Genomic DNA, 25,640 nt, shown 5'->3' with positions numbered 1-25,640 from the left:
TAATATGATTTTTTTAATTTTATGTTAATTTATTAAAAGCGTCAAAATTCAGGTTTCCAATTTTTAAGCTATATCACCAAGAATTTATTATAAAATTTGATGAGTGATATATCATCTTAAAGAGGAAGCTTTTAGCTTTAATCTGATATATAAGTCACTTTTCTATACCAAGAAATGAATTTAATATGATTTTTTAAATTTTATGTTAATTTATTAAAAATGTCAAAATTAATGTTTTCAATTTTTAAGCTATATCTCTAAAAATTTATTATAAAATTTTATGAGTGATATATCATTTTAAAGAGGAAGCTTTTAGCTTTAATCTGACATATAAGTCACTTCTTTATACCAAGAAATGAATTTAATATGATTTTTTAAATTTTATGTTAATTTATTAAAAACGTCAAAATTCATGTTTCCAATTTTTAAGCTATATCTCCAAGAGTTTATTATAAAATTTTATGAGTGATATATCATCCTAAAGAGGAAGCTTTTAGCTTTAACCTGACATACAAGTCACTTCTTTATACCAAGAAATAAATTTAATATGATTTTTTTAACTTTATGTTAATTTATAAAAAAAGTTAAAATTCAGGTTTCTAATTTTTAAGCTATATCTCCAAGAATTTATTATAAAAACTAATGTGTGCTATATCATCTTAAAAAGGAAGCTTTTAGCTTTAATCTGACATATAAGTCACTTCTTTATACCAAGAAATAAATTTAATATGATTTTTTTAACTTTATGTTAATTTATAAAAAACGTCAAAATTCAGGTTTCCAATTTTTAAGCTATATCTCGAAGAATTTATCATAAAATTTTGTGAGTGATATATCATCTTAAAGAGGAAGCTTTTAGCTTTAATCTGACATATAAGTCACTTCTTTATACCAAGAAATGAATTTAATATGATTTTTTAAATTTTATGTTAATTTATTAAAAATGTCAAAATTAATGTTTTCAATTTTTAAGCTATATCTCCAAGAGTTTATTATAAAATTTTATGAGTGACATTTCATCCTAAAGAGGAAGCTTTTAGCTTTAATCTGACATACAAGTCACTTCTTTATACCAAGAAATAAATTTAATATGATTTTTTTAACTTTATGTTAATTTATAAAAAACGTTAAAATTCAGGTTTCTAATTTTTAAGCTATATCTCCAAGAATTTATTATAAAATCTAATGTGTGCTATATCATCTTAAAAAGGAAGCTTTTAGCTTTAATCTGATATATAAGTCACTTCTTTATACTAAGAAATGAATTTAATATGATTTTTTAAATTTTATGTTAATTTATTAAAAACGTCAAAATTCATGTTTCCAATCTTTAAGCTATATCTCGAAGAGTTTATTATAAAATTTTATGAGTGATATATCATCTTAAAGAGGAAGCTTTTAGCTTTAATCTGATATATAAGTCACTTTTCTATACCAAGAAATGAATTTAATATGATTTTTTAAATTTTATGTTAATTTATTAAAAATGTCAAAATTAATGTTTTCAATTTTTAAGCTATATCTCTAAAAATTTATTATAAAATTTTATGAGTGATATATCATTTTAAAGAGGAAGCTTTTACCTTTAATCTGACATATAAGTCACTTCTTTATACCAAGAAATGAATTTAATATGATTTTTTAAATTTTATGTTAATTTATTAAAAACGTCAAAATTCATGTTTCCAATTTTTAAGCTATATCTGCAAGAGTTTATTATAAAATTTTATGAGTGATATATCATCCTAAAGAGGAAGCTTTTAGCTTTAATCTGACATACAAGTCACTTCTTTATACCAAGAAATAAATTTAATATGATTTTTTTAACTTTATGTTAATTTATAAAAAACGTTAAAATTCAGGTTTCTAATTTTTAAGCTATATCTCCAAGAATTTATTATAAAATCTAATGTGTGCTATATCATCTTAAAAAGGAAGCTTTTAGCTTTAATCTGACATACAAGTCACTTCTTTATACCAAGAAATAAATTTAATATGATTTTTTTAACTTTATGTTAATTTATAAAAAACGTTAAAATTCAGGTTTCTAATTTTTAAGCTATATCTCCAAGAATTTATTATAAAATCTAATGTGTGCTATATCATCTTAAAAAGGAAGCTTTTAGCTTTAATCTGATATATAAGTCACTTCTTTATACTAAGAAATGAATTTAATATGATTTTTTAAATTTTATGTTAATTTATTAAAAACGTCAAAATTCATGTTTCCAATCTTTAAGCTATATCTCGAAGAGTTTATTATAAAATTTTATGAGTGATATATCATCTTAAAGAGGAAGCTTTTAGCTTTAATCTGATATATAAGTCACTTTTCTATACCAAGAAATGAATTTAATATGATTTTTTAAATTTTATGTTAATTTATTAAAAATGTCAAAATTAATGTTTTCAATTTTTAAGCTATATCTCTAAAAATTTATTATAAAATTTTATGAGTGATATATCATTTTAAAGAGGAAGCTTTTACCTTTAATCTGACATATAAGTCACTTCTTTATACCAAGAAATGAATTTAATATGATTTTTTAAATTTTATGTTAATTTATTAAAAACGTCAAAATTCATGTTTCCAATTTTTAAGCTATATCTGCAAGAGTTTATTATAAAATTTTATGAGTGATATATCATCCTAAAGAGGAAGCTTTTAGCTTTAATCTGACATACAAGTCACTTCTTTATACCAAGAAATAAATTTAATATGATTTTTTTAACTTTATGTTAATTTATAAAAAACGTTAAAATTCAGGTTTCTAATTTTTAAGCTATATCTCCAAGAATTTATTATAAAATCTAATGTGTGCTATATCATCTTAAAAAGGAAGCTTTTAGCTTTAATCTGACATATAAGTCACTTCTTTATACCAAGAAATGAATTTAATATGATTTTTTAAACTTTATGTTAATTTATTAAAAGCCTCAAAATTCAGGTTTCCAATTTTTAAGCTATATCTCCAAGAATTTATTATAAAATTTTATGAGTGATATATCATTTTAAAGAGGAAGCTTTTAGCTTTAATCTGATATATAAGTCACTTCTTTATACCAAGAAATGAATTTAATATGATTTTTTAAATTTTATGTTAATTTATTAAAAACGTCAAAATTCATGTTTCCAATTTTTAAGCTATATCTCCAAGAGTTTATTATAAAATTTTATGAGTGATATATCATCCTAAAGAGGAAGCTTTTAGCTTTAATCTGACATACAAGTCACTTCTTTATACCAAGAAATGAATTTAATATGATTTTTTAAATTTTATCTTAATTTATCAAAAGCGTCAAAATTTAGACTTCCAATTATTAAGTTATATCTCCAAGAGTTCATTATAAAATTTTGTGAGTGATATGTCATCTTAAAGAGGAAGCTTTTGGCTTTAATCTGACTTATAAGTTACTTCTTTATACCAAGAAATGAATTTAATATGATTTTTTAAATTTTATGTTAATTTATTAAAATCGTCAAAATTCAAGTTTCCAATTTTTAAGTTATATCTCCAAGAATTTATTATAAAATTTTATGAGTGATATATCATCTTAAAGAGGAAGCTTTTATCTTTAATCTGACACATAAGTCACTTCTTTATACCAAGAAATAAATTTAATATGATTTTTTTAATTTTAAGTTAATTTATTAAAAACGTCAAAATTCAGGTTTCCAATTTTTAAGCTATATCTCCAAGAATTTATTATAAAATCTAATGTGTGCTATATCATCTTAAAGAGGAAGCTTTTAACTTTAATCTGGCGTATAAGTCACTTCTTTATACCAAGAAATGAATTTAATATGATTTTTTAAATTTTATGTTAATTTATTAAAAACGTCAAAATTCATGTTTCCAATTTTTAAGCTATATCTCCAAGAATTCATTATAAAATTTTATGAGTGATATATCATCTTAAAGAGGAAGCTTTTAGCTTTAATCTTGCATATAAGTCACTTCTCTATACCAAGAAATAAATTTAATATGATTTTTTAAATTTTAAGTTAATTTATTAAAAGCGTCATTTATGATTTTATTATATTTTTATATATTTAGAACGTGAATAGAATCCACTAGAAAGTATTGGTTATTAAATCGAGGAGATAATTTTAAAGGTGTGTTCTCACGGGGAGATTTATTTTTTTTAATTTTGATAGTATTTCGTGAAAGTGAACTTAAATGGGTTTAGATCACTTTCGATTTGAATGAAAACGTTGTGTTTATAACTTTCTATATGCTAATGTTAAAATCGGTAACAAAAAACCCTTTAAGGTGAATTAGTTTGTACTTTTTCATGGATTAACAAATCGAAATGTTGAAATTGTTCTCTTATTAACTCACAACATTGGGAAATGTTAACGCTTTCGTTACGTTAATGTTACGCTAATTGATTTGTTAATGTCTGGTTTCAAAGGAGTGTGAAATTAAATGTGTGAAATTATTTTAGTAATTAAGTTTATCGGAAATATATTATCTTTTAGTTGAAATGTTAGCACGATAAACTTTTTTTTTAGATAAAATGTAATCGGGTTTCCTTTAATTTGGGAAATGTCAAATATTTTTTGAAATAATTTAATAAAAATAATACATACATTTGAAATAAATATTTTCTGGGTCACATTCTATAACGTGATTATCACGTTAGTTGAATCTATCTCCTAATTACGCAGTATCCCGCTATAAGCCAATTAGTCGATGGCATTTGAATTATTGGGAATTATTCCTTAACAATATGCTGATTCAAATAGCCGATAATATCCGTTTTAAAATTTCCCGTTTACATCTATTTACACGTTTAGAAGAGCTCCACATATTCAAAGGGAAACAGGAAACCGCAACGCTTGATTTTCACATGTCCAGAAATGCTCATAATCTCACTTTACATTTCAATAGTGCGTTAGAATGAGACATAAGAACAAATTTAATTAATTTTTTGATTATTTCGCGAAAACGATGGGATTTCTGTATCAAGTGAGACAAAAAAAAATTGGGGGAGCTTTACGGTGACGTTTCGAAGAACGATTTTGACCGGTAATTGAATCGATGATGACGGTTGTCAATTCGAGATTGTTTTCGGTTTATGTCTGTTCCCATAAGTCGTAAACGATCATGGTCTTCCGTCGATCCGCCTACAGTCACGATTTCATTTCGTTTAATTTGACACAAAACGACGCGGCTTCTGTAAATTGTTTGGTTTATATTAAAATTTTGCTATATAAATAAATCAATTTTTGTACGGCACTGTACATTGATGCGAAATACGTGGTTGATCAAAAGATTTGAATCAAAAAAATGTTGAATACTAAAAAATTCATGAAGGAGATATAAAAATTTTGCTTTTAGTATTAAAAAGATTGTATAAAAAAAATTATGAACTCAAAAAATCGTCATTTTTGAAAATTATTAAATAAATCTTATGTCAAATTGAAGCTTAAACCTTCCTCTTTCAGAAAACAAATAATTAATTGTTTCAATTTGAATCAAAAAAATTATCATAAAAGATAAGCATGCGCAAGTAAAATCATAGAACCCAAACATATCTTTAAAAAATCATTCTAATCTCATTCATCGGTGAAAATAAATAATATACACATTAAATTAAAGCTCAAAGTTTCCTTTTTTAAATGATATATAATCCACTAAATTATATGAAAAGCTTTTTGAAATACAACTTAAAAATTAATAGTCTAAATGTTAAGGTTTTTAATAAAATCATAAATGTGAACATAAACTTCTTCTTGGTGTAAAGTAGTGGCTTATATCTTCGATTAAAGCTAAAAGCTTCCTTTTTAAGATGATATATCACGTATTAGACTTTATAATAAACTCTTGGAGATATAGCTTAAAAATTGTTAGTCTAAATTTTGACGTTTTTAATAAATTAACATAAAATTTAAAAAATCATATCAAATTCATTTCTTGGTATAATGAAGTGACTTATATGTCAGATTAAAGCTAAAAGCTTCCTCTTTAAGATGCTATATCACGCATTAGAGTTTATAATAAATTTTTGGAGATATAGCTTAAAGATTGGAAACTTGAATTTTGACGTTTTTAATAAATTAAATTAAAATTAAAAAAATCATATTAAATTTATTTCTTAGTATAAAGAAGTGACTTATATGTCAGATTAAAGCTAAAAGCTTCCTCTTTAAGATGATATAACACGCATTAAATTTTATAATAAATTCATGGAGATATAGCTTAAAAATGGGAAACCTGAATTTTGACGTTTGTAATAAATTCACTTAAAATTTAAAAAATCATATTAAATTTATTTCTTGGTATAAAAAAGTGACTTATATGTCAGATTAAAGCTAAAAGCTTCCTCTTTAAGTTGATATATCACGCATAAGATTTTATAATAAATTCTTGGAGATATAGCTTAAAAATTGGAAATTTGAATTTTGACGCTTTTAATAAATTAACTTAAAATTTAAAAAATCATATTAAATTTATTTCTTGGTATAAAGAAGTGACTTATATGTCAGATTAAAGCTAAAAGCTTCCTCTTTAAGAAGATATATCACTCATAAATTTTTTTAATGAATTCTTGGAGATATAGCTTAAAAATTGCAAACCTGAATTTTGACGCTTTTAATAATTAACATAAAATTTAAAAAATCATATTAAATTCATTTCTTGGTATAAAGAAGTAACTTATACGTCAGATTAAAGCTAAAGGTTTCCTCTTTAAGATGATATATCACGCATTAAATTTTATAATAAATACTTGGAGATATAGCTTAAAAATTGGAAATTTGAATTTTGACGCTTTTAATAAATTAACTTAAAATTTAAAAAATCATATTAAATTTATTTCTTGGTATAAAGAAGTGATTTATATGTCAGATTAAAGCTAAAAGCTTCCTCTTTAAGATGATGTATCACGTTTTAGATTTTATAATAAATTCTGGGAGATATAACTTAAAAATTGGAAGTCTAAATTTTGACGCTTTTAATAAATTAACATAAAATTTAAAAAATCATATTAAATTTGTTTCTTGGTATAAAGAAGTGATTTATATGTCAGATTAAAGCTAAAAGCTTCCTTTTTAAGATGATGTATCACGTTTTAGATTTTATAATAAATTCTTGGAGATATAGCTTAAAAATTGGAAACCTGAATTTTGACGTTTTTAATAAATTAACTTAAAATTTAAAAAATCATATTAAATTTATTTCTTGGTATAAAGAAGTGACTTATATGTCAGATTAAAGCTAAAAGCTTCCTCTTTAAGATGATATATCACTCATAAATTTTTTTAATGAATTCTTGGAGATATAGCTTAAAAATTGCAAACCTGAATTTTGACGCTTTTAATAATTAACATAAAATTTAAAAAATCATATTAAATTCATTTCTTGGTATAAAGAAGTAACTTATACGTCAGATTAAAGCTAAAGGTTTCCTCTTTAAGATGATATATCACGCATTAAATTTTATAATAAATTCTTGGAGATATAGCTTAAAAATTGGAAATTTGAATTTTGACGCTTTTAATAAATTAACTTAAAATTTAAAAAATCATATTAAATTTATTTCTTGGTATAAAGAAGTGATTTATATGTCAGATTAAAGCTAAAAGCTTCCTCTTTAAGATGATGTATCACGTTTTAGATTTTATAATAAATTCTGGGAGATATAACTTAAAAATTGGAAGTCTAAATTTTGACGCTTTTAATAAATTAACATAAAATTTAAAAAATCATATTAAATTTGTTTCTTGGTATAAAGAAGTGAGTTATATGTCAGATTAAAGCTAAAAGCTTCCTTTTTAAGATGATGTATCACGTTTTAGATTTTATAATAAATTCTTGGAGATATAGCTTAAAAATTGGAAACCTGAATTTTGACGTTTTTAATAAATTAACTTAAAATTTAAAAAATCATATTAAATTTATTTCTTGGTATAAAGAAGTGACTTATATGTCAGATTAAAGCTAAAGGTTTCCTCTTTAAGATGATATATCACGCATAAGATTTTATAATAAATTCTTGGAGATATAGCTTAAAAATTGGAAATTTGAATTTTGACGCTTTTAATAAATTAACTTAAAATTTAAAAATCATATTAAATTTATTTCTTGGTATAAAGAAGTGACTTATATGTCAGATTAAAGCTAAAGGTTTCCTCTTTAAGATGATATATCACGCATAAGATTTTATAATAAATTCTTGGAGATATAGCTTAAAAATTGGAAATTTGAATTTTGACGCTTTTAATAAATTAACTTAAAATTTAAAAAATCATATTAAATTTATTTCTTGGTATAAAGAAGTGATTTATATGTCAGATTAAAGCTAAAAGCTTCCTCTTTAAGATGATGTATCACGTTTTAGATTTTATAATAAATTCTGGGAGATATAACTTAAAAATTGGAAGTCTAAATTTTGACGCTTTTAATAAATTAACATAAAATTTAAAAAATCATATTAAATTTGTTTCTTGGTATAAAGAAGTGACTTATATGTCAGATTAAAGCTAAAAGCTTCCTCTTTAAGATGATATATCACGCATTAAATTTTATAATAAATTCATGGAGATATAGCTTAAAAATGGGAAACCTGAATTTTGACGTTTGTAATAAATTCATTTAAAATTTAAAAAATCATATTAAATTCATTTCTTGGTATAAAGAAGTAACTTATATGTCAGATTAAAGCCAAAAGCTTCCTCTTTAAGATGATATATCACTCAAAAGATTTTATAATGAACTCTTGGAGATATAACTTAATAATTGGAAGTCTAAATTTTGACGTTTTTAATAAATTAAGATAAAATTTAAAAAATCATATTAAATTCATTTCTTGGTATAAAGAAGTGACTTATATGTCAGATTAAAGCTAAAAGCTTCCTCTTTAAGATCATATATCACGCGTTAGATTTTATAATAAATTCTTGGAGATATAGCTTAAAAATTGGAAATTTGAATTTTGACGCTTTTAATAAATTAACTTAAAATTTAAAAAATCATATTAAATTTATTTCTTGGTATAAAGAAGTGACTTATATGTCAGATTAAAGCTAAAAGCTTCCTCTTTAAGATGATATATCACTCATAAAATTTTACAATGAATTCTTGGAGATAGAGCTTAAAAATTGGAAGTCTAAATTTTGACGCTTTTAATAAATTAACATAAAATTTAAAAAATCATATTAAATTCATTTCTTGGTATAAAGAAGTGACTTATATGTCAGATTAAAGCTAAAAGCTTCCTCTTTAAGATGATATATCACGCATAAGATTTTATAATAAATTCTTGGAGATATAGCTTAAAAATTGGAAATTTGAATTTTGACGCTTTTAATAAATTAACTTAAAATTTAAAAAATCATATTAAATTTATTTCTTGGTATAAAGAAGTGATTTATATGTCAGATTAAAGCTAAAAGCTTCCTCTTTAAGATGATGTATCACGTTTTAGATTTTATAATAAATTCTGGGAGATATAACTTAAAAATTGGAAGTCTAAATTTTGACGCTTTTAATAAATTAACATAAAATTTAAAAAATCATATTAAATTTGTTTCTTGGTATAAAGAAGTGAGTTATATGTCAGATTAAAGCTAAAAGCTTCCTTTTTAAGATGATGTATCACGTTTTAGATTTTATAATAAATTCTTGGAGATATAGCTTAAAAATTGGAAACCTGAATTTTGATGTTTTTAATAAATTAGCATAAACTTTAAAAAATCATATTAAATTTATTTCTTGGTATAAAGAAGTGAGTTATATGTCAGATTAAAGCTAAAAGCTTCCTCTTTAAGATGATATATCACTCATAATTTTTTTTAATGAATTCTTGGAGATATAGCTTAAAAATTGCAAACCTGAATTTTGACGCTTTTAATAATTAACATAAAATTTAAAAAATCATATTAAATTCATTTCTTGGTATAAAGAAGTAACTTATACGTCAGATTAAAGCTAAAAGCTTCCTCTTTAAGATGATATATCACGTTTTAGATTTTATAATAAATTCTGGGAGATATAACTTAAAAATTGGAAGTCTAAATTTTGACGCTTTTAATAAATTAACATAAAATTTAAAAAATCATATTAAATTTATTTCTTGGTATAAAGAAGTGACTTATATGTCAGATTAAAGCTAAAAGCTTCCTCTTTAAGATGATATATCACGCATAAGATTTTATAATAAATTCTTGGAGATATAGCTTAAAAATTGGAAGCCTGAATTTTGATGCTTTTAATAAATTAGCATAAACTTTAAAAAATCATATTAAATTTATTTCTTGGTACAAAGAAGTGACTTATATGTCAAATTAAAGCTAAAAGCTTCCTCTTTAGGATAATATATCACGCATTAAATTGTATCAAAAATGTAAGGAGATATCTCAAATAATTTAGCATAATTTTTAGACTTAATTTAATTTTTTGCTACAAATTCTCTTTTTATTTAATTAACATTTCTCGAATCCCGTTATCCGTGTTGAACCGAATCCGTTTCGAATAAGTTTTCTTCGTCATTCGACTTATTCGTATACCGTTTTCTCGTTATACAAATGATACATAATATATTGAGAGAGGCTGATAGCGTTCATGCGTGGAGGATACGTGATTAATTAGAAAAGGGCCCTTAATTGATTTTCTTATTAACGAGGTTGTTCGCTTCCTGTTTTCTGCTTGTTATATTAATTATCTAATTGTAAATGGCAGCCACGGATAGCCGAAAAAGGAGAACGTTAGATTTATGTATGCAGGTTTGGTTATGGAAAGCGATTATTTGTAATGGGAGTCATATATCATCTAACATCCGCGTCTCTTTTTATCGAGAATTAAAATAAATGTTATTTAAATTCGTTATTCAGCTATGTTGTAAATCTTTCAAAACAAATTTTTCAATTAAGATCTTTAAAATGTCGTTTAAGGCAAATGATGTTAAAAAAGTGAGTGATTCCTGTGAGAACGACAACTTGGTCTTGCATGGTTCATGTCACACTTGGTCATTGAATAAATTTTCCCTGTTTATGGATTTCACCGCTGTAGCGGCTATAAAGCTATAATTAGAAGGACAGGAATGCGCAAATAGAAGCCGATCGGACGCCAATCAACCTGTAAATTATGTCGATATCTCTTAAGAGCAAAAAGGTTTAGTGTTGGCACATACATCTTCAAGATCGGCTATAGCTGCCTATTAACCACGTCCATCTCTGATCACCAATCTTAAAGTATTCAAATCGTAACTTAGAAATCGTTTCTTTTGTATTGGCAAGTTTTACAGTTGAGTTCTAACGGCCAATTAACCTGTAAATTATTCGCAATGCTTTCTGGTGACCACACCGACGATGGTCATTTGAAATCGCTTCGGGTTCATCCATTATTCGAAATGGCAAAACGAGTGCACCGGTTAAAACGAGAACGATGACGACGACAAGTCGATAAAAATTAATTGGGAAGCGAATTATTGAGATGATTAAAACTAGGGCAGTTCTTTGCGTGGCATAAATCTTACAGATGTGAATTCTTAAACGAACCAACCGCACTCACGAGAGATATAACAACAAAAAAATAAATAAATAAATAAAATTGATTAATTTTATTGGCACAAAACAAGCGATAATATTAACACACTTAACGCAATTAAGAACTGGATTTCAAAATATTTATTCTTTTTACTTCGTAAAATCCTGGAAATCTTATTTTTGAAAATTATTAAATGAGTCTTGTATCAAATTAAAGCTTAAACCTTTCTCTTTTTGATAACATATAATCAATTACTTCAATTTGAATCAAAAAAAATTTATCGATATCTATGCATATTTAGGTTTAAACCCAAATAGTTAAAAAGTGATAAAATTCAAAAAAATCTTATTTTTGAACATTATTAAATGAGTCTTGTATCAAATTAAAGCTTAAACCTTCCTCTTTTTGATAACATATAATTAATTGTTTCAATTAGAAAAATTTTAAAGATAAGCATGCACAAGTCAAATCATAGAACCCAAACATATCTTTAAAAAAATCATTCTAAACTTATTTTTCGGTGAAAATAAATAATATACACATTAAATTAAAGCTTAAACTTTCCTTTTTAAAATGATATATAACCCATTAGGTTCTATGAAAAACTTTTTGAGATACAACTTAAAAATTAATAGTCTAAATTAAAATCATAAATTTGAACGTAAACTTTAAAAAATCATTCCAACCTTATTTTTTGGTGTAAAATAGTGACTTGTATCTTGGATTAAAGCTAAAAGCTTCTTCTTTAAAATGATATATCACGCATTAGATTTTATAATAAATTCTTGGAGATATAACTTAAAAATTGGAAACCTGAATTTTGACGTTTTTAATAAATTAACTTAAAATTTAAAAAATCATATTACATTCATTTCTTGGTATAAAGAAGTGACTTATACGTCAGATTAAAGCTAAAAGCTTCCTCTTTAAGGTGATATATCACGTATTAGATTTTAGAATAAATTCTTGGAGATACAACTTAAAAATTGGAAACCTGAATTTTGACGTTTTTAATAAATTAACTTAAAATTTAAAAAATCGTATTAAATTCATTTCTTGGTATAAATAAGTGACTTATACGTCAGATTAAAGCTAAAAGCTTCCTCTTTAAGGTGATATATCACGTATTAGATTTTAGAATAAATTCTTGGAGATACAACTTAAAAATTGGAAACCTGAATTTTGACGTTTTTAATAAATTAACTTAAAATTTAAAAAATCGTATTAAATTCATTTCTTGGTATAAATAAGTGACTTATACGTCAGATTAAAGCTAAAAGCTTCCTCTTTAAGATGATACATCACTCATAAAATTTTATAATAAATTCTTGGAGATATAGCTTAAAAATTGGAAACCTGAATTTTGACGTTTTTAATAAATTAACTTAAAATTTAAAAAATCATATTAAATTTATTTCTTGGTATAAAGAAGTGACTTATATGTCAGATTAAAGCTAAAAGCTTCCTCTTTAAGATGATATATAACGCATTAGATTTTATAATAAATTTTTGGAGATATAACTTAAAAATTGGAAACCTGAATTTTGACGTTTTTAATAAATTAACTTAAAATTTAAAAAATCATATTAAATTCATTTCTTGGTATAAAGAAGTGATTTATACGTCAGATTAAAGCTAAAAGCTTCCTCTTTAAGATGATATATCACACATTAGATTTTATAATAAATTCTTGGAGATATAACATAAAAATTGGAAGTCTAAATTTTGACATTTTTAATAAATTAAGTTAAAATTTAGAAAATCATATTAAATTTATTTCTTGGCATAAAGAAGTGCCTTATATATCAGATTAAAGCTAAAAGCTTCCTTTTTAAGATGATATATCACGCATAAGATTTTATAATAAACTCTTGGAGATATAACTTAAAAATTGGAAGTCTAAATTTTGACGCTTTTAATAAATTAACTTAAAATTTAAAAAATCATATTAAATTCATTTCTTGGTATAAAGAAGTGACTTATATATCAGATTAAAGCTAAAAGCTTCTTCTTTAAAATGATATATCACGCATTAGATTTTATAATAAATTCTTGGAGATATAACTTAAAAATTGGAAACCTAAATTTTGACGTTTTTAATAAATTAACTTAAAATTTAAAAAATCATATTAAATTTATTTCTTGGTATAAAGAAGTGACTTATACGTCAGATTAAAGCCAAAAGCTTCCTCTTTAAGGTGATATAACACGCATTAGATTTTATGATAAATTCTTGGAGATATAACTTAAAAATTGGAAACCTGAATTTTGACGTTTTTAATAAATTAACTTAAAATTTAAAAAATCATATTAAATTCATTTCTTGGTATAAAGAAGTGACTTATACGTCAGATTAAAGCTAAAAGCTTCCTCTTTAAGATGATATATCACGCATTAGATTTTATAATAAATTCTTGGAGATATAACTTAAAAATTGGAAACCTAAATTTTGACGTTTTTAATAAATTAACTTAAAATTTAAAATATCATATTAAATTCATTTCTTGGTATAAAGAAGTGACTTATATATCAGATTAAAGCTAAAAGCTTCCTCTTTAAGTGGATATATCACGCATTAGATTTTATAATAAATTCTTGGAGATACAACTTAAAAATTGGAAACCTGAATTTTGACGTTTTTAATAAATTAACTTAAAATTTAAAAAATCATATTAAATTCATTTCTTGGTATAAAGAAGTGACTTATACGTCAGATTAAAGCTAAAAGCTTCCTCTTTAAGATGATATATCACGCATTAGATTTTATAATAAATTCTTCGAGATACAACTTAAAAATTGGAAACCTGAATTTTGACGGTTTTAATAAATTAACTTAAAATTTAAAATATCATATTAAATTCATTTCTTGGTATAAAGAAGTGACTTATACGTCAGATTAAAGCTAAAAGCTTCCTCTTTAAGATGATATATCACGCATTAGATTTTATAATAAATTCTTGGAGATATAACTTAAAAATTGGAAACCTAAATTTTGACGGTTTTAATAAATTAACTTAAAATTTAAAAAATCATATTAAATTCATTTCTTGGTATAAAGAAGTGACTTATATATCAGATTAAAGCTAAAAGCTTCCTCTTTAAGATGATATATAACGCATTAGATTTTATAATAAATTCTTGGAGATATAACTTAAAAATTGGAAACCTGAATTTTGACGTTTTTAATAAATTCACATAAAATTTAAAAAATCATATTAAATTTATTTCTTGGTATAAAGAAGTGACTTATATATCAGATTAAAACTAAAAGCTTCCTCTTTAAGGTGATATATCACGCATTAGATTTTATAATAAATTCTTGGAGATATAACTTAAAAATTGGAAACCTGAATTTTGACGTTTTTAATAAATTAACTTAAAATTTAAAAAATCATATTAAATTCATTTCTTGGTATAAAGAAGTGACTTATACGTCAGATTAAAGCTAAAAGCTTCCTCTTTAAGATGATATATCACGCATTAGATTTTATAATAAATTCTTCGAGATACAACTTAAAAATTGGAAACCTGAATTTTGACGGTTTTAATAAATTAACTTAAAATTTAAAAAATCATATTAAATTCATTTCTTGGTATAAAGAAGTGACTTATACGTCAGATTAAAGCTAAAAGCTTCCTCTTTAAGATGATATATCACGCATTAGATTTTATAATAAATTCTTCGAGATACAACTTAAAAATTGGAAACCTGAATTTTGACGGTTTTAATAAATTAACTTAAAATTTAAAATATCATATTAAATTCATTTCTTGGTATAAAGAAGTGACTTATACGTCAGATTAAAGCTAAAAGCTTCCTCTTTAAGATGATATATCACGCATTAGATTTTATAATAAATTCTTGGAGATATAACTTAAAAATTGGAAACCTAAATTTTGACGGTTTTAATAAATTAACTTAAAATTTAAAAAATCATATTAAATTCATTTCTTGGTATAAAGAAGTGACTTATATATCAGATTAAAGCTAAAAGCTTCCTCTTTAAGATGATATATAACGCATTAGATTTTATAATAAATTCTTGGAGATATAACTTAAAAATTGGAAACCTAAATTTTGACGGTTTTAATAAATTAACTTAAAATTTAAAAAATCATATTAAATTCATTTCTTGGTATAAAGAAGTGACTTATATATCAGATTAAAGCTAAAAGCTTCCTCTTTAAGATGATATATAACGCATTAGATTTTATAATAAATTCTTGGAGATATAACTTAAAAATTGGAAACCTAAATTTTGACGTTTTTAATAAATTAACTTAAAATTTAAAAAATCATATTAAATTCATTTCTTGGTATAAAGAAGTGACTTATACGTCAGATTAAAGCTAAAAGCTTCCTCTTTAAGATGATATATCACGCATTAGATTTTATAATAAATTCTTCGAGATACAACTTAAAAATTGGAAACCTGAATTTTGACGGTTTTAATAAATTAACTTAAAATTTAAAAAATCATATTAAATTCATTTCTTGGTATAAAGAAGTGACTTATACGTCAGATTAAAGCTAAAAGCTTCCTCTTTAAGATGATATATAACGCATTAGATTTTATAATAAATTCTTGGAGATATAACTTAAAAATTGGAAACCTGAATTTTGACGTTTTTAATAAATTCACATAAAATTTAAAAAATCATATTAAATTTATTTCTTGGTATAAAGAAGTGACTTATACGTCAGATTAAAGCTAAAAGCTTCCTCTTTAAGGTGATATATCACGCATTAGATTTTATAACAAATTCTTGGAGATATAACTTAAAACTTGGAAACCTGAATTTTGACGTTTTTAATAAATTCACATAAAATTTAAAAAATCATATTAAATTCATTTTTTGGTATAAAGAAATGACTTATATGTCAGATTAAAGCTAAAAGCTTCCTCTTTAAGGTGATATATCACGCATTAGATTTTATAATAAATTCTTGGAGATATAACTTAAAAATTGGAAGTCTAAATTTTGACGCTTTTAATAAATTAACTTAAAATTTAAAAAATCATATTAAATTCATTTCTTGGTATAAAGAAGTGACTTATAGATCAGATTAAAGCTAAAAGCTTCCTCTTTAAGGTGATATATCACACATTAGATTTTATAATAAATTCTTGGAGATATAACTTAAAAATTGGAAACCTGAATTTTGACGTTTTTAATAAATTAACTTAAAATTTAAAAAATCATATTAAATTCATTTCTTGGTATAAAGAAGTGACTTATACGTCAGATTAAAGCTAAAAGCTTCTTTTTTAAGGTGATATATCACGCATTAGATTGTATAATAAATTCTTGGAGATATAACTTAAAAATTAGAGACCTGAATTTTGACGTTTTTAATAAATTCACATAAAATTTAAAAAATCATATTAAATTTATTTCTTGCTATAAAGAAGTGACTTGTATATCAGATTAAAGCTAAAAGCTTCCTCTTTAAGGTGATATATCACGCATTAGATTTTATAATAAATTCTTGGAGATATAGCTTAAAACATGGAGGCCTAAATTTTGACAGTTTTAATAAATTAACATAAACTTCAAAAAGCCATTCTATACTTATGTCTTGGTATAAAGAAGTGACTTATATGCCAGATTAAAGCTAAAAGCTTCCTCTTTAAGATGATATATTACATTACATTTTATAATAAACTCTTTGAGATATGGCTTTTAACTTAATTTTTATTCTTCTTACCTCTTCCACTTCTCCCAACGAATCTTAAGTCGTTAAATTTAGCAACTTGGTTCTTCATGTAAGCCGTACAGTTCCTTAATTCAGCACAACAATTTTCATCGTTTCCCGCCCTCACTGTCACTTGCGTCCCGTCACCGATATCGCCCAATGCGACCACTTTAAAGGCGACCGGAAGAGTTTTGTTCGACCTCCAATGACTGGGTAAAGCGGAACATAAGAAAAACGGACTTCCGGTCCGCACTAATTCGCCCGGAAATTCCGTTTGCTTCTCTTGAATCAATCGCTCGGTCCACCAAAGTTCTTGGGTTGCGTAACCACTGCCTGGTTCGCACATCATTGGTGATTTCGTCCAGGTTTCTTCTGGTACGGCACAGTTGGACAATGACACTGGCAGATGCATATGGAACGGGATTGGAATTTTAATGAATTAGAAACCTGATTAAGTAATGAAAGGAAGAAGAATTTGAGTACATTTGAAGTGACATGGATGTGATTTCGAAGATATCTGAAAAAGAAAAAAATTATATAACAAAACGTCGTTATACATGAGCACGTTTTCAAATTAATTATGTTGGATGTGCCTCAGGTTGTTTGCGCTTATATTTGAAAAACGAAAATGATCTGATTGCTTGGAACGTTAAATATCTCTTTGATTTATAACCAATCGGGTTAGCTCGTCACCAGTTGGGTTGTAAATTGCGGTGTGAAACGGAAGCCAATAAAAATTGGCATAAAATCGCCATCGGATCGGATCGATTAATTTTCTTCAAAAATTTAATCGATCAATTTAACTGGTTAATGAGCAATTACCCAAAGATAATTGCTTACCGATGAGTTTTGCTATTAACAGGTGTGTTATTTCGTATATATATATATAATTGTTGCCAATCTTATACCTACATTTAATTATTTCATTTGAAATAATTAAAATAGACTTTTTAAGAGAAATCTTGCAATTTACGGTTTTTAAGTTTTATTTTGTTGGGTTGGAATCACGTAAATTTTACGAATTGTATAAAAAGGGGTGCAGATTTTAATAAGAAATGTTAAGTTGTTGGAGATATATAAGATATAATAAAGATATTTAAAACGAAGACTTAACGAAAATTTCACGAAAAAGGTTAAAATTTCGACAAAAAAAATCATAATTCATTCAAAAATTGAGTTGGAATCATAAAATTTTTGATTTTTGTACTAAAATGAATGCAGATTTCAATAAAATATACCAAATTACTATGGGAGTAATGATAAAGAAGTTATGGTGGGTTCAATTAGAGAATGTTCATAATAATTAAAAAAGCAGCTTCTTGAGGATAAGAAAATTCATAGCTTGTTTATAAATTGTGTTGGAAGAATGAAATTTTTGAATTTGGTACTAAAATGAATGCTGTTTAGAATAAAATATACCAAATTACTATTGGAGTAATGATAAAGAAGTTATGGTGGGTTGAATTAGAGAATGTTTAAAATTACCGAAAAAACAGATTCTTGAGGATAAGAAAATTCATAACTTCATTAATAATGGAGTTGGAATCATGAAATTTTTTGTTTTTGTACTAAAATGAATGCAGATTACAATAAAATCTACCAAATTACTATTGGAGTAACGATAAAGAAGTTATGGTGGGTTGAATTAAAGAATGTTTAAAATGACCTGAAAAGCAGCTTCTTGCGGATAAGAAAATTCACAGCTTCTTTAAAAATTGAGTTGGAATCATGAAGTTTTTGATTTTTGTACTACAATGAATGCAGATTACAATAAAATATACCAAATTACTATTGGAGTAACGGTAAGGAAGATATGTTAGGTTGAATTAGAACACGTTCAAAATTAACGAAAAACAGCTTCTTGAGGATAAGAAAATTCATAACTTCATTAAGAATGGAGTTGGAATCATGAAACTTTAGATTTTTGTACTAAAATGAATGCTGATTACAATAAAATATACCAAATTACTATTGGAGTAACGGTAAGGAAGATATGTTAGGTTGAATTAGAACACGTTCAAAATTAAGGAAAAACAGCTTCTTGAGGATAAGAAAATTCATAACTTCATTAAGAATGGAGTTGGAATCATGAAACTTTAGATTTTTGTACTAAAATGAATGCTGATTACAATAAAATATACCAAATTACTATTGGAGTAGTGATAAAGACGTTATGGCGAGTTGAATTATGAAATGTTCATAATAATTAAAAAAGGAGGTTCTTAAGGATAAGCAAATTCATAACTTCATTAAGAATGGAGTTGGAATCATGAAACTTTAGATTTTTGTACTAAAATGAATGCTGATTACAATAAAATATACCAAATTACTATTGGAGTAACGATAAAGAAGTTATGGTGGGTTGAATTAGAGAATGTTTAAAATGACCGGAAAAACAGCTTCTTGCGGATAAGAAAATTCACAGCTTCTTTAAAAATTGAGTTGGAAGCATGAAATTTTTGATTTTAGTACTAAAATGAATGCAGATTTAAATAAAATATACCAAATTACTATTGGAGTAACGGTAAGGAAGATATGTTGGGTTGAATTAGAACACGTTCAAAATTAACGAAAAACAGCTTCTTGAGGATAAGAAAATTCACAACTTCATTAAGAATGGAGTTGGAATCATGAAATTTTTGATTTTTGTACTAAAATGAATGCTGATTACAATAAAATATACCAAATTACTATTGGAGTAATAATAAAGAAGTTATGGTGGGTTGAATTAGAGAATGTTTAAAATGACCGCAAAAATAGCTTCTTGCGGATAAGAAAATTCACAGCTTCTTTAAAAATAGAGTTGGAATCATGAAATTTTTGATTTTTGTACTAAAATGAATGCAGATTTCAATCAAATATACCAAATTACTATTGGAGTAATGGTAAGGAAGATATGTTGGGTTAAATTAGAACACGTTCAAAATTAACGAAAAACAGCTTCTTGGGGATATTAAAATTCGCAGCTCCTTTAAAAATTAAGCTGGAAGCATGAAATTTTTGATTTTTGTATTAAAATGAATGCTGATTACAATAAAATATACCAAATTACTATTGGAGTAATGATAAAGAAGTTATGGCGAGTTGAATTATGAAATGTTCATAATAATTAAAAAAGGAGCTTCTTAAGGATAAAAAAATTCATAGCTTCATTAAAAATGGAGTTGGAATCATGAAATTTTTGATTTTCGTACTGAAATGAATGCAGATTACAATAAAATATACCAAATTACTATTGGAGTAACGGTAAGGAAGATATGTTGGGTTGAATTAGAACACGTTCAAAATTAACGAAAAACAGCTTCTTGGGGATATTAAAATTTGCAGTTCCTTTAAAAATTAAGCTGGAAGCATGAAATTTTTGATTTTTGTATTAAAATGAATGCTGATTACAATAAAATATACCAAATTACTATTGGAGTAACGATACGGAAGATATGTTGGGTTGAATTAGAGAATGTTTAAAATGACCGGAAAAATAGCTTCTTGCGGATAAGAAAATTCACAGTTTCTTTAAAAATAGAGTTGGAATCATGAAATTTTTGATTTTTGTACTACAATGAACGCAGATTACAATAAAATATATCAAATTACTATTGGAGTAACGGTAAGGAAGATATGTTGGGTTGAATTAGAACACGTTCAAAATTAACGAAAAACAGCTTCTTGGGGATATTAAAATTCGCAGCTCCTTTAAAAATTAAGCTGGAAGCATGAAATTTTTGATTTTTGTTTTAAAATGAATGCTGATTACAATAAAATATACCAAATTACTATTGGAGTAATGATAAAGAAGTTATGCCGAGTTGAATTATAAAATGTTCATAATAATTAAAAAAGGAGCTTCTTAAGGATAAGAAAATTCATAGCTTCTTTAAAAATAGAGTTGGAATCATGAAATTTTTGATTTTTGTACTAAAATAAATGCAGATTTCAATAAAATATACCAAATTACTATTGGAGTAACGGTAAGGAAGATATGTTGGGTTGAATTAGAACACGTTCAAAATTAACGAAAAACAGCTGCTTGGGGATATTAAAATTCGCAGCTCCTTTAAAAATTAAGCTGGAAGCATGAAATTTTTGATTTTTGTATTAAAATGAATGCTGATTACAATAAAATATACCAAATTACTATTGGAGTAATGATAAAGAAGTTATGGCGAGTTGAATTAGAGAATGTTCATAATAATTAAAAAAGCAGCTTCTTGAGGATAAGAAAATTCATAGCTTCTTTAAAAATTGAGTTGGAAGAATGAAATTTTTGAATTTTGTACTAAAATGAATGCAGATTTCAATAAAATATACCAAATTACTATTGGAGTAACGGTAAGGAAGATATGTTGGGTTGAATTAGAACACGTTCAAAATTAACGAAAAACAGCTTCTTGGGGATATTAAAATTTGCAGTTCCTTTAAAAATTAAGCTGGAAGCATGAAATTTTTGATTTTTGTATTAAAATGAATGCTGATTACAATAAAATATACCAAATTACTATTGGAGTAACGATACGGAAGATATGTTGGGTTGAATTAGAGAATGTTTAAAATGACCGGAAAAATAGCTTCTTGCGGATAAGAAAATTCACAGTTTCTTTAAAAATAGAGTTGGAATCATGAAATTTTTGATTTTTGTACTACAATGAACGCAGATTACAATAAAATATATCAAATTACTATTGGAGTAACGGTAAGGAAGATATGTTGGGTTGAATTAGAACACGTTCAAAATTAACGAAAAACAGCTTCTTGGGGATATTAAAATTCGCAGCTCCTTTAAAAATTAAGCTGGAAGCATGAAATTTTTGATTTTTGTTTTAAAATGAATGCTGATTACAATAAAATATACCAAATTACTATTGGAGTAATGATAAAGAAGTTATGCCGAGTTGAATTATAAAATGTTCATAATAATTAAAAAAGGAGCTTCTTAAGGATAAGAAAATTCATAGCTTCTTTAAAAATAGAGTTGGAATCATGAAATTTTTGATTTTTGAACTAAAATAAATGCAGATTTCAATAAAATATACCAAATTACTATTGGAGTAACGGTAAGGAAGATATGTTGGGTTGAATTAGAACACGTTCAAAATTAACGAAAAACAGCTGCTTGGGGATATTAAAATTCGCAGCTCCTTTAAAAATTAAGCTGGAAGCATGAAATTTTTGATTTTTGTATTAAAATGAATGCTGATTACAATAAAATATACCAAATTACTATTGGAGTAATGATAAAGAAGTTATGGCGAGTTGAATTAGAGAATGTTCATAATAATTAAAAAAGCAGCTTCTTGAGGATAAGAAAATTCATAGCTTCTTTAAAAATTGAGTTGGAAGAATGAAATTTTTGAATTTTGTACTAAAATGAATGCAGATTTCAATAAAATATACCAAATTACTATTGGAGTAACGGTAAGGAAGATATGTTGGGTTGTATTAGAACACGTTCAAAATTAACGAAAAACAGCTTCTTGAGGATAAGAAAATTCATAACTTCATTAATAATGGAGTTGGAATCATGAAATTTTTTATTTTTGTACTAAAATGAATGCAGATTACAATAAAATATACCAAATTACTATTGGAGTAATGATAAAGAAGTTATGGTAGGTTGAATTAGAGAATGTTTAAAATGATCGAAAAAACAGCTTCTTGCAGATAGGAAAATTCATAGCTTCTTTAAAAATAGAGTTGGAATCATGAAATTTTTGATTTTTGTACTAAAATGAATGCAGATTTCAATAAAATATACCAAATTACTATTGGAGTAATGGTAAGGAAGATATGTTGGGTTAAATTAGAACACGTTCAAAATTAACGAAAAACAGCTTCTTGAGGATAAGAAAATTCATAACTTCATTAAGGATGGAGTTGGAATCATGAAATTTTTTGTTTTTGTACTAAAATGAATGCAGATTACAATAAAATCTACCAAATTACTATTGGAGTAACGATTAAGATGTTATGGTGGATTGAATTAGAGAATGTTTTAAATGACCGAAAAAACAGCTTCTTGCGGATAAGAAAATTCACAGCTTCATTAAAAATAGAGTTGGAATCATGAAATTTTTGATTTTTGTACTACAATGAATGCAGATTACAATAAAATATACCAAATTACTATTGGAGTAACGATAAGGAAGATATGTTGGGTTGAATTAGAGAATGTTTAAAATGACCGGAAAAACAGCTTCTTGCGGATAAGAAAATTCACAGCTTCTTTAAAAATTGAGTTGGAAGCATGAAATTTTTGGTTTTAGTACTAAAATGAATGCAGATTTAAATAAAATATACCAAATTACTATTGGAGTAACGGTAAGGAAGATATGTTGGGTTGAATTAGAACACGTTCAAAATTAACGAAAAACAGCTTCTTGAGGATAAGAAAATTCACAACTTCATTAAGAATGGAGTTGGAATCATGAAATTTTTGATTTTTGTACTAAAATGAATGCTGATTACAATAAAATATACCAAATTACTATTGGAGTAATAATAAAGAAGTTATGGTGGGTTGAATTAGAGAATGTTTAAAATGACTGGAAAAACAGCTTCTTGAGGATAAGAAAATTCATAACTTCATTAAGACTGGAGTTGGAATCATGAAATTTTTGATTTTTGTACTAAAATGAATGCTGATTACAATAAAATATACCAAATTACTATTAGAGTAATAATAAAGAAGTTATGGTGGGTTGAATTAGAGAATGTTTAAAATGACCGCAAAATAGCTTCTTGCGAATAAGAAAATTCACAACTTCTTTAAAAATAGAGTTGGAATCATGAAATTTTCACCGTTTGTACTAAAATGAGTGTAGATTTCAATAAAATATGCCAAATTATTATTGGAGTAACGGTAAGGAAGATATGTTGGGTTGAATTAGAAATAGTACAAAATAACCGAAAAAGCAGCTTCTTGGGGATATTAAAATTTACAACTTCTTTAAAAATTGAGCTGGAAGCATGAAATTTTTGATTTTTGTACCAAAATGAATGCAGATTCCAAATAAATACACCAAATTATTATAAAAATACAACTTAAGAAGTTATGGTGGTTTGGATTAGAAAATGTTTAAATAATTGAAAAATTCGCAACTTCTTTCAAAATTGCAGTGGATTCATAAAAATGTTACAAATTGTTTATTAAAGAAACAGAAAGATTGTGAAGTAGAATTTGTTTGTTTATTGCGAAAACTTATGTGATTTAATTAAAACATTATAGCACTATTTACGAAGTGTGATATTTCCTCATTCTTGTGGTACCTATAAACCGTTATTTGATTCCAGCACGTGAACAGTATTTTATTTTTTTTGTTTGTAAACGCATTGTGGCGAGTAAGAAGAACGAAACCAAACAGAATGGAATTTCTTTCATTTCTCGAAGTTTAATCGTTTGTTATAGAGATTTACAGTTAAAATAGCAATTTAAAATTTTCCAATTTTACTTTGATTAAGAATTTTTTTTGGAACAAACAAACTCATCTTAGATCGAAATATTTGTTTCGAACAACAAAAAAAATCAACAGTTAATAATAAATTTAAGTACGTAATTAATTTTTAATAGATATCTGTTTTTCTTTCTTATCCAATTTAACTTATTTGATGAAGATTTTTCCCGTTAATTATTTCTTTTTAAAGCCTTTCAGGTTTTTCTAATTGTTTTTTCTTATTTTTCATCAAACTTTCCCGTTAATTTTTTAACCTGGAACAAAAGCTACCGTAAAATTTATAAAACTTTTCTGGACGTTTTCGTTGATTTTTCATTACAAGACGGCGGCACCGTTAAACCATCCTCGTTTTAGTCTGTTTTGTATGGTTACAGTGAACAATTCGCCGTAGGCCAACGACCAGAAAAGAAATCCATCTTTATTATTTATTTTTCAACTTCTTCACTCAAATCTTTACTCAACATTACTATTAAGACATTTAAACTAATATAACAATGACCCTATTAGGCACGGTTTCGCGAGCTGAAATAAAATCGCAGGGGCAAATTGACGAACCGCAATTACCTTGCTAATACAAATCGCATTGTAAGCAATTTCCATCGTTAAATACTCGTTAAAACGTCAACCTCGCAATCGTTTTGTTATATACTAACATTTATGATCGGATTTTGTTCCGGCATAGTTTTCACCAACACTATTTCAAAACTGCAACTTTAAACAAACGTGGAGATTGAATTAATATGAATTCAATAATGGGTTATAGTGCAAATTAAACTTTATAAAGTCCTCTTTAATATGACATAAGAATCGTTTCTTAGCTCCCATTAATTCATTAGTTACAACTTTTTAAAGAAATTGTTGATTTTTAGGTTATGGGGTAAACGTCAAAATCGAACCCAAACTTTAAAAATTCACCCCGACTTTATTTTTGGGAGCTAAGAAACGATTTATACATCAAATTAAAGTTTGAAATCTCCTTTTTGATTTGGTTTAAATCCCATT

General features: G+C 25.3%; 2 protein-coding genes across 4 annotated transcripts in view; one reads left to right on the top strand and one right to left on the bottom strand.

The window, feature by feature from the left end:
- The window catches only part of LOC111421975 (uncharacterized), a 220,012-nt gene that overhangs the window by 52,912 nt on the left and 141,460 nt on the right, over positions 1-25,640 (top strand). The gene's annotated exons all lie outside the window — the stretch shown is intronic.
- Positions 1-25,640, bottom strand: part of LOC111415835 (protein lozenge-like) — a 72,334-nt gene that overhangs the window by 42,375 nt on the left and 4,319 nt on the right. For all 3 annotated transcript variants that reach the window (XM_023047719.2, XM_023047720.2, XM_023047721.2), the window contains exon 2: positions 17,203-17,707. In XM_023047719.2, the coding sequence (XP_022903487.2) occupies positions 17,203-17,602 (400 nt within the window). In that variant the 5' untranslated portion in view covers positions 17,603-17,707. The remainder of the gene's footprint in view (positions 1-17,202; positions 17,708-25,640) is intronic.

The sequence above is a fragment of the Onthophagus taurus genome, chromosome 5 (assembly GCF_036711975.1).
Source record: "Onthophagus taurus isolate NC chromosome 5, IU_Otau_3.0, whole genome shotgun sequence".
NCBI lineage: Eukaryota > Metazoa > Arthropoda > Insecta > Coleoptera > Scarabaeidae > Onthophagus > Onthophagus taurus.
Note: the sequence above shows the minus strand (reverse complement) of the source record. Positions and strands in the feature narration are given on the sequence as shown.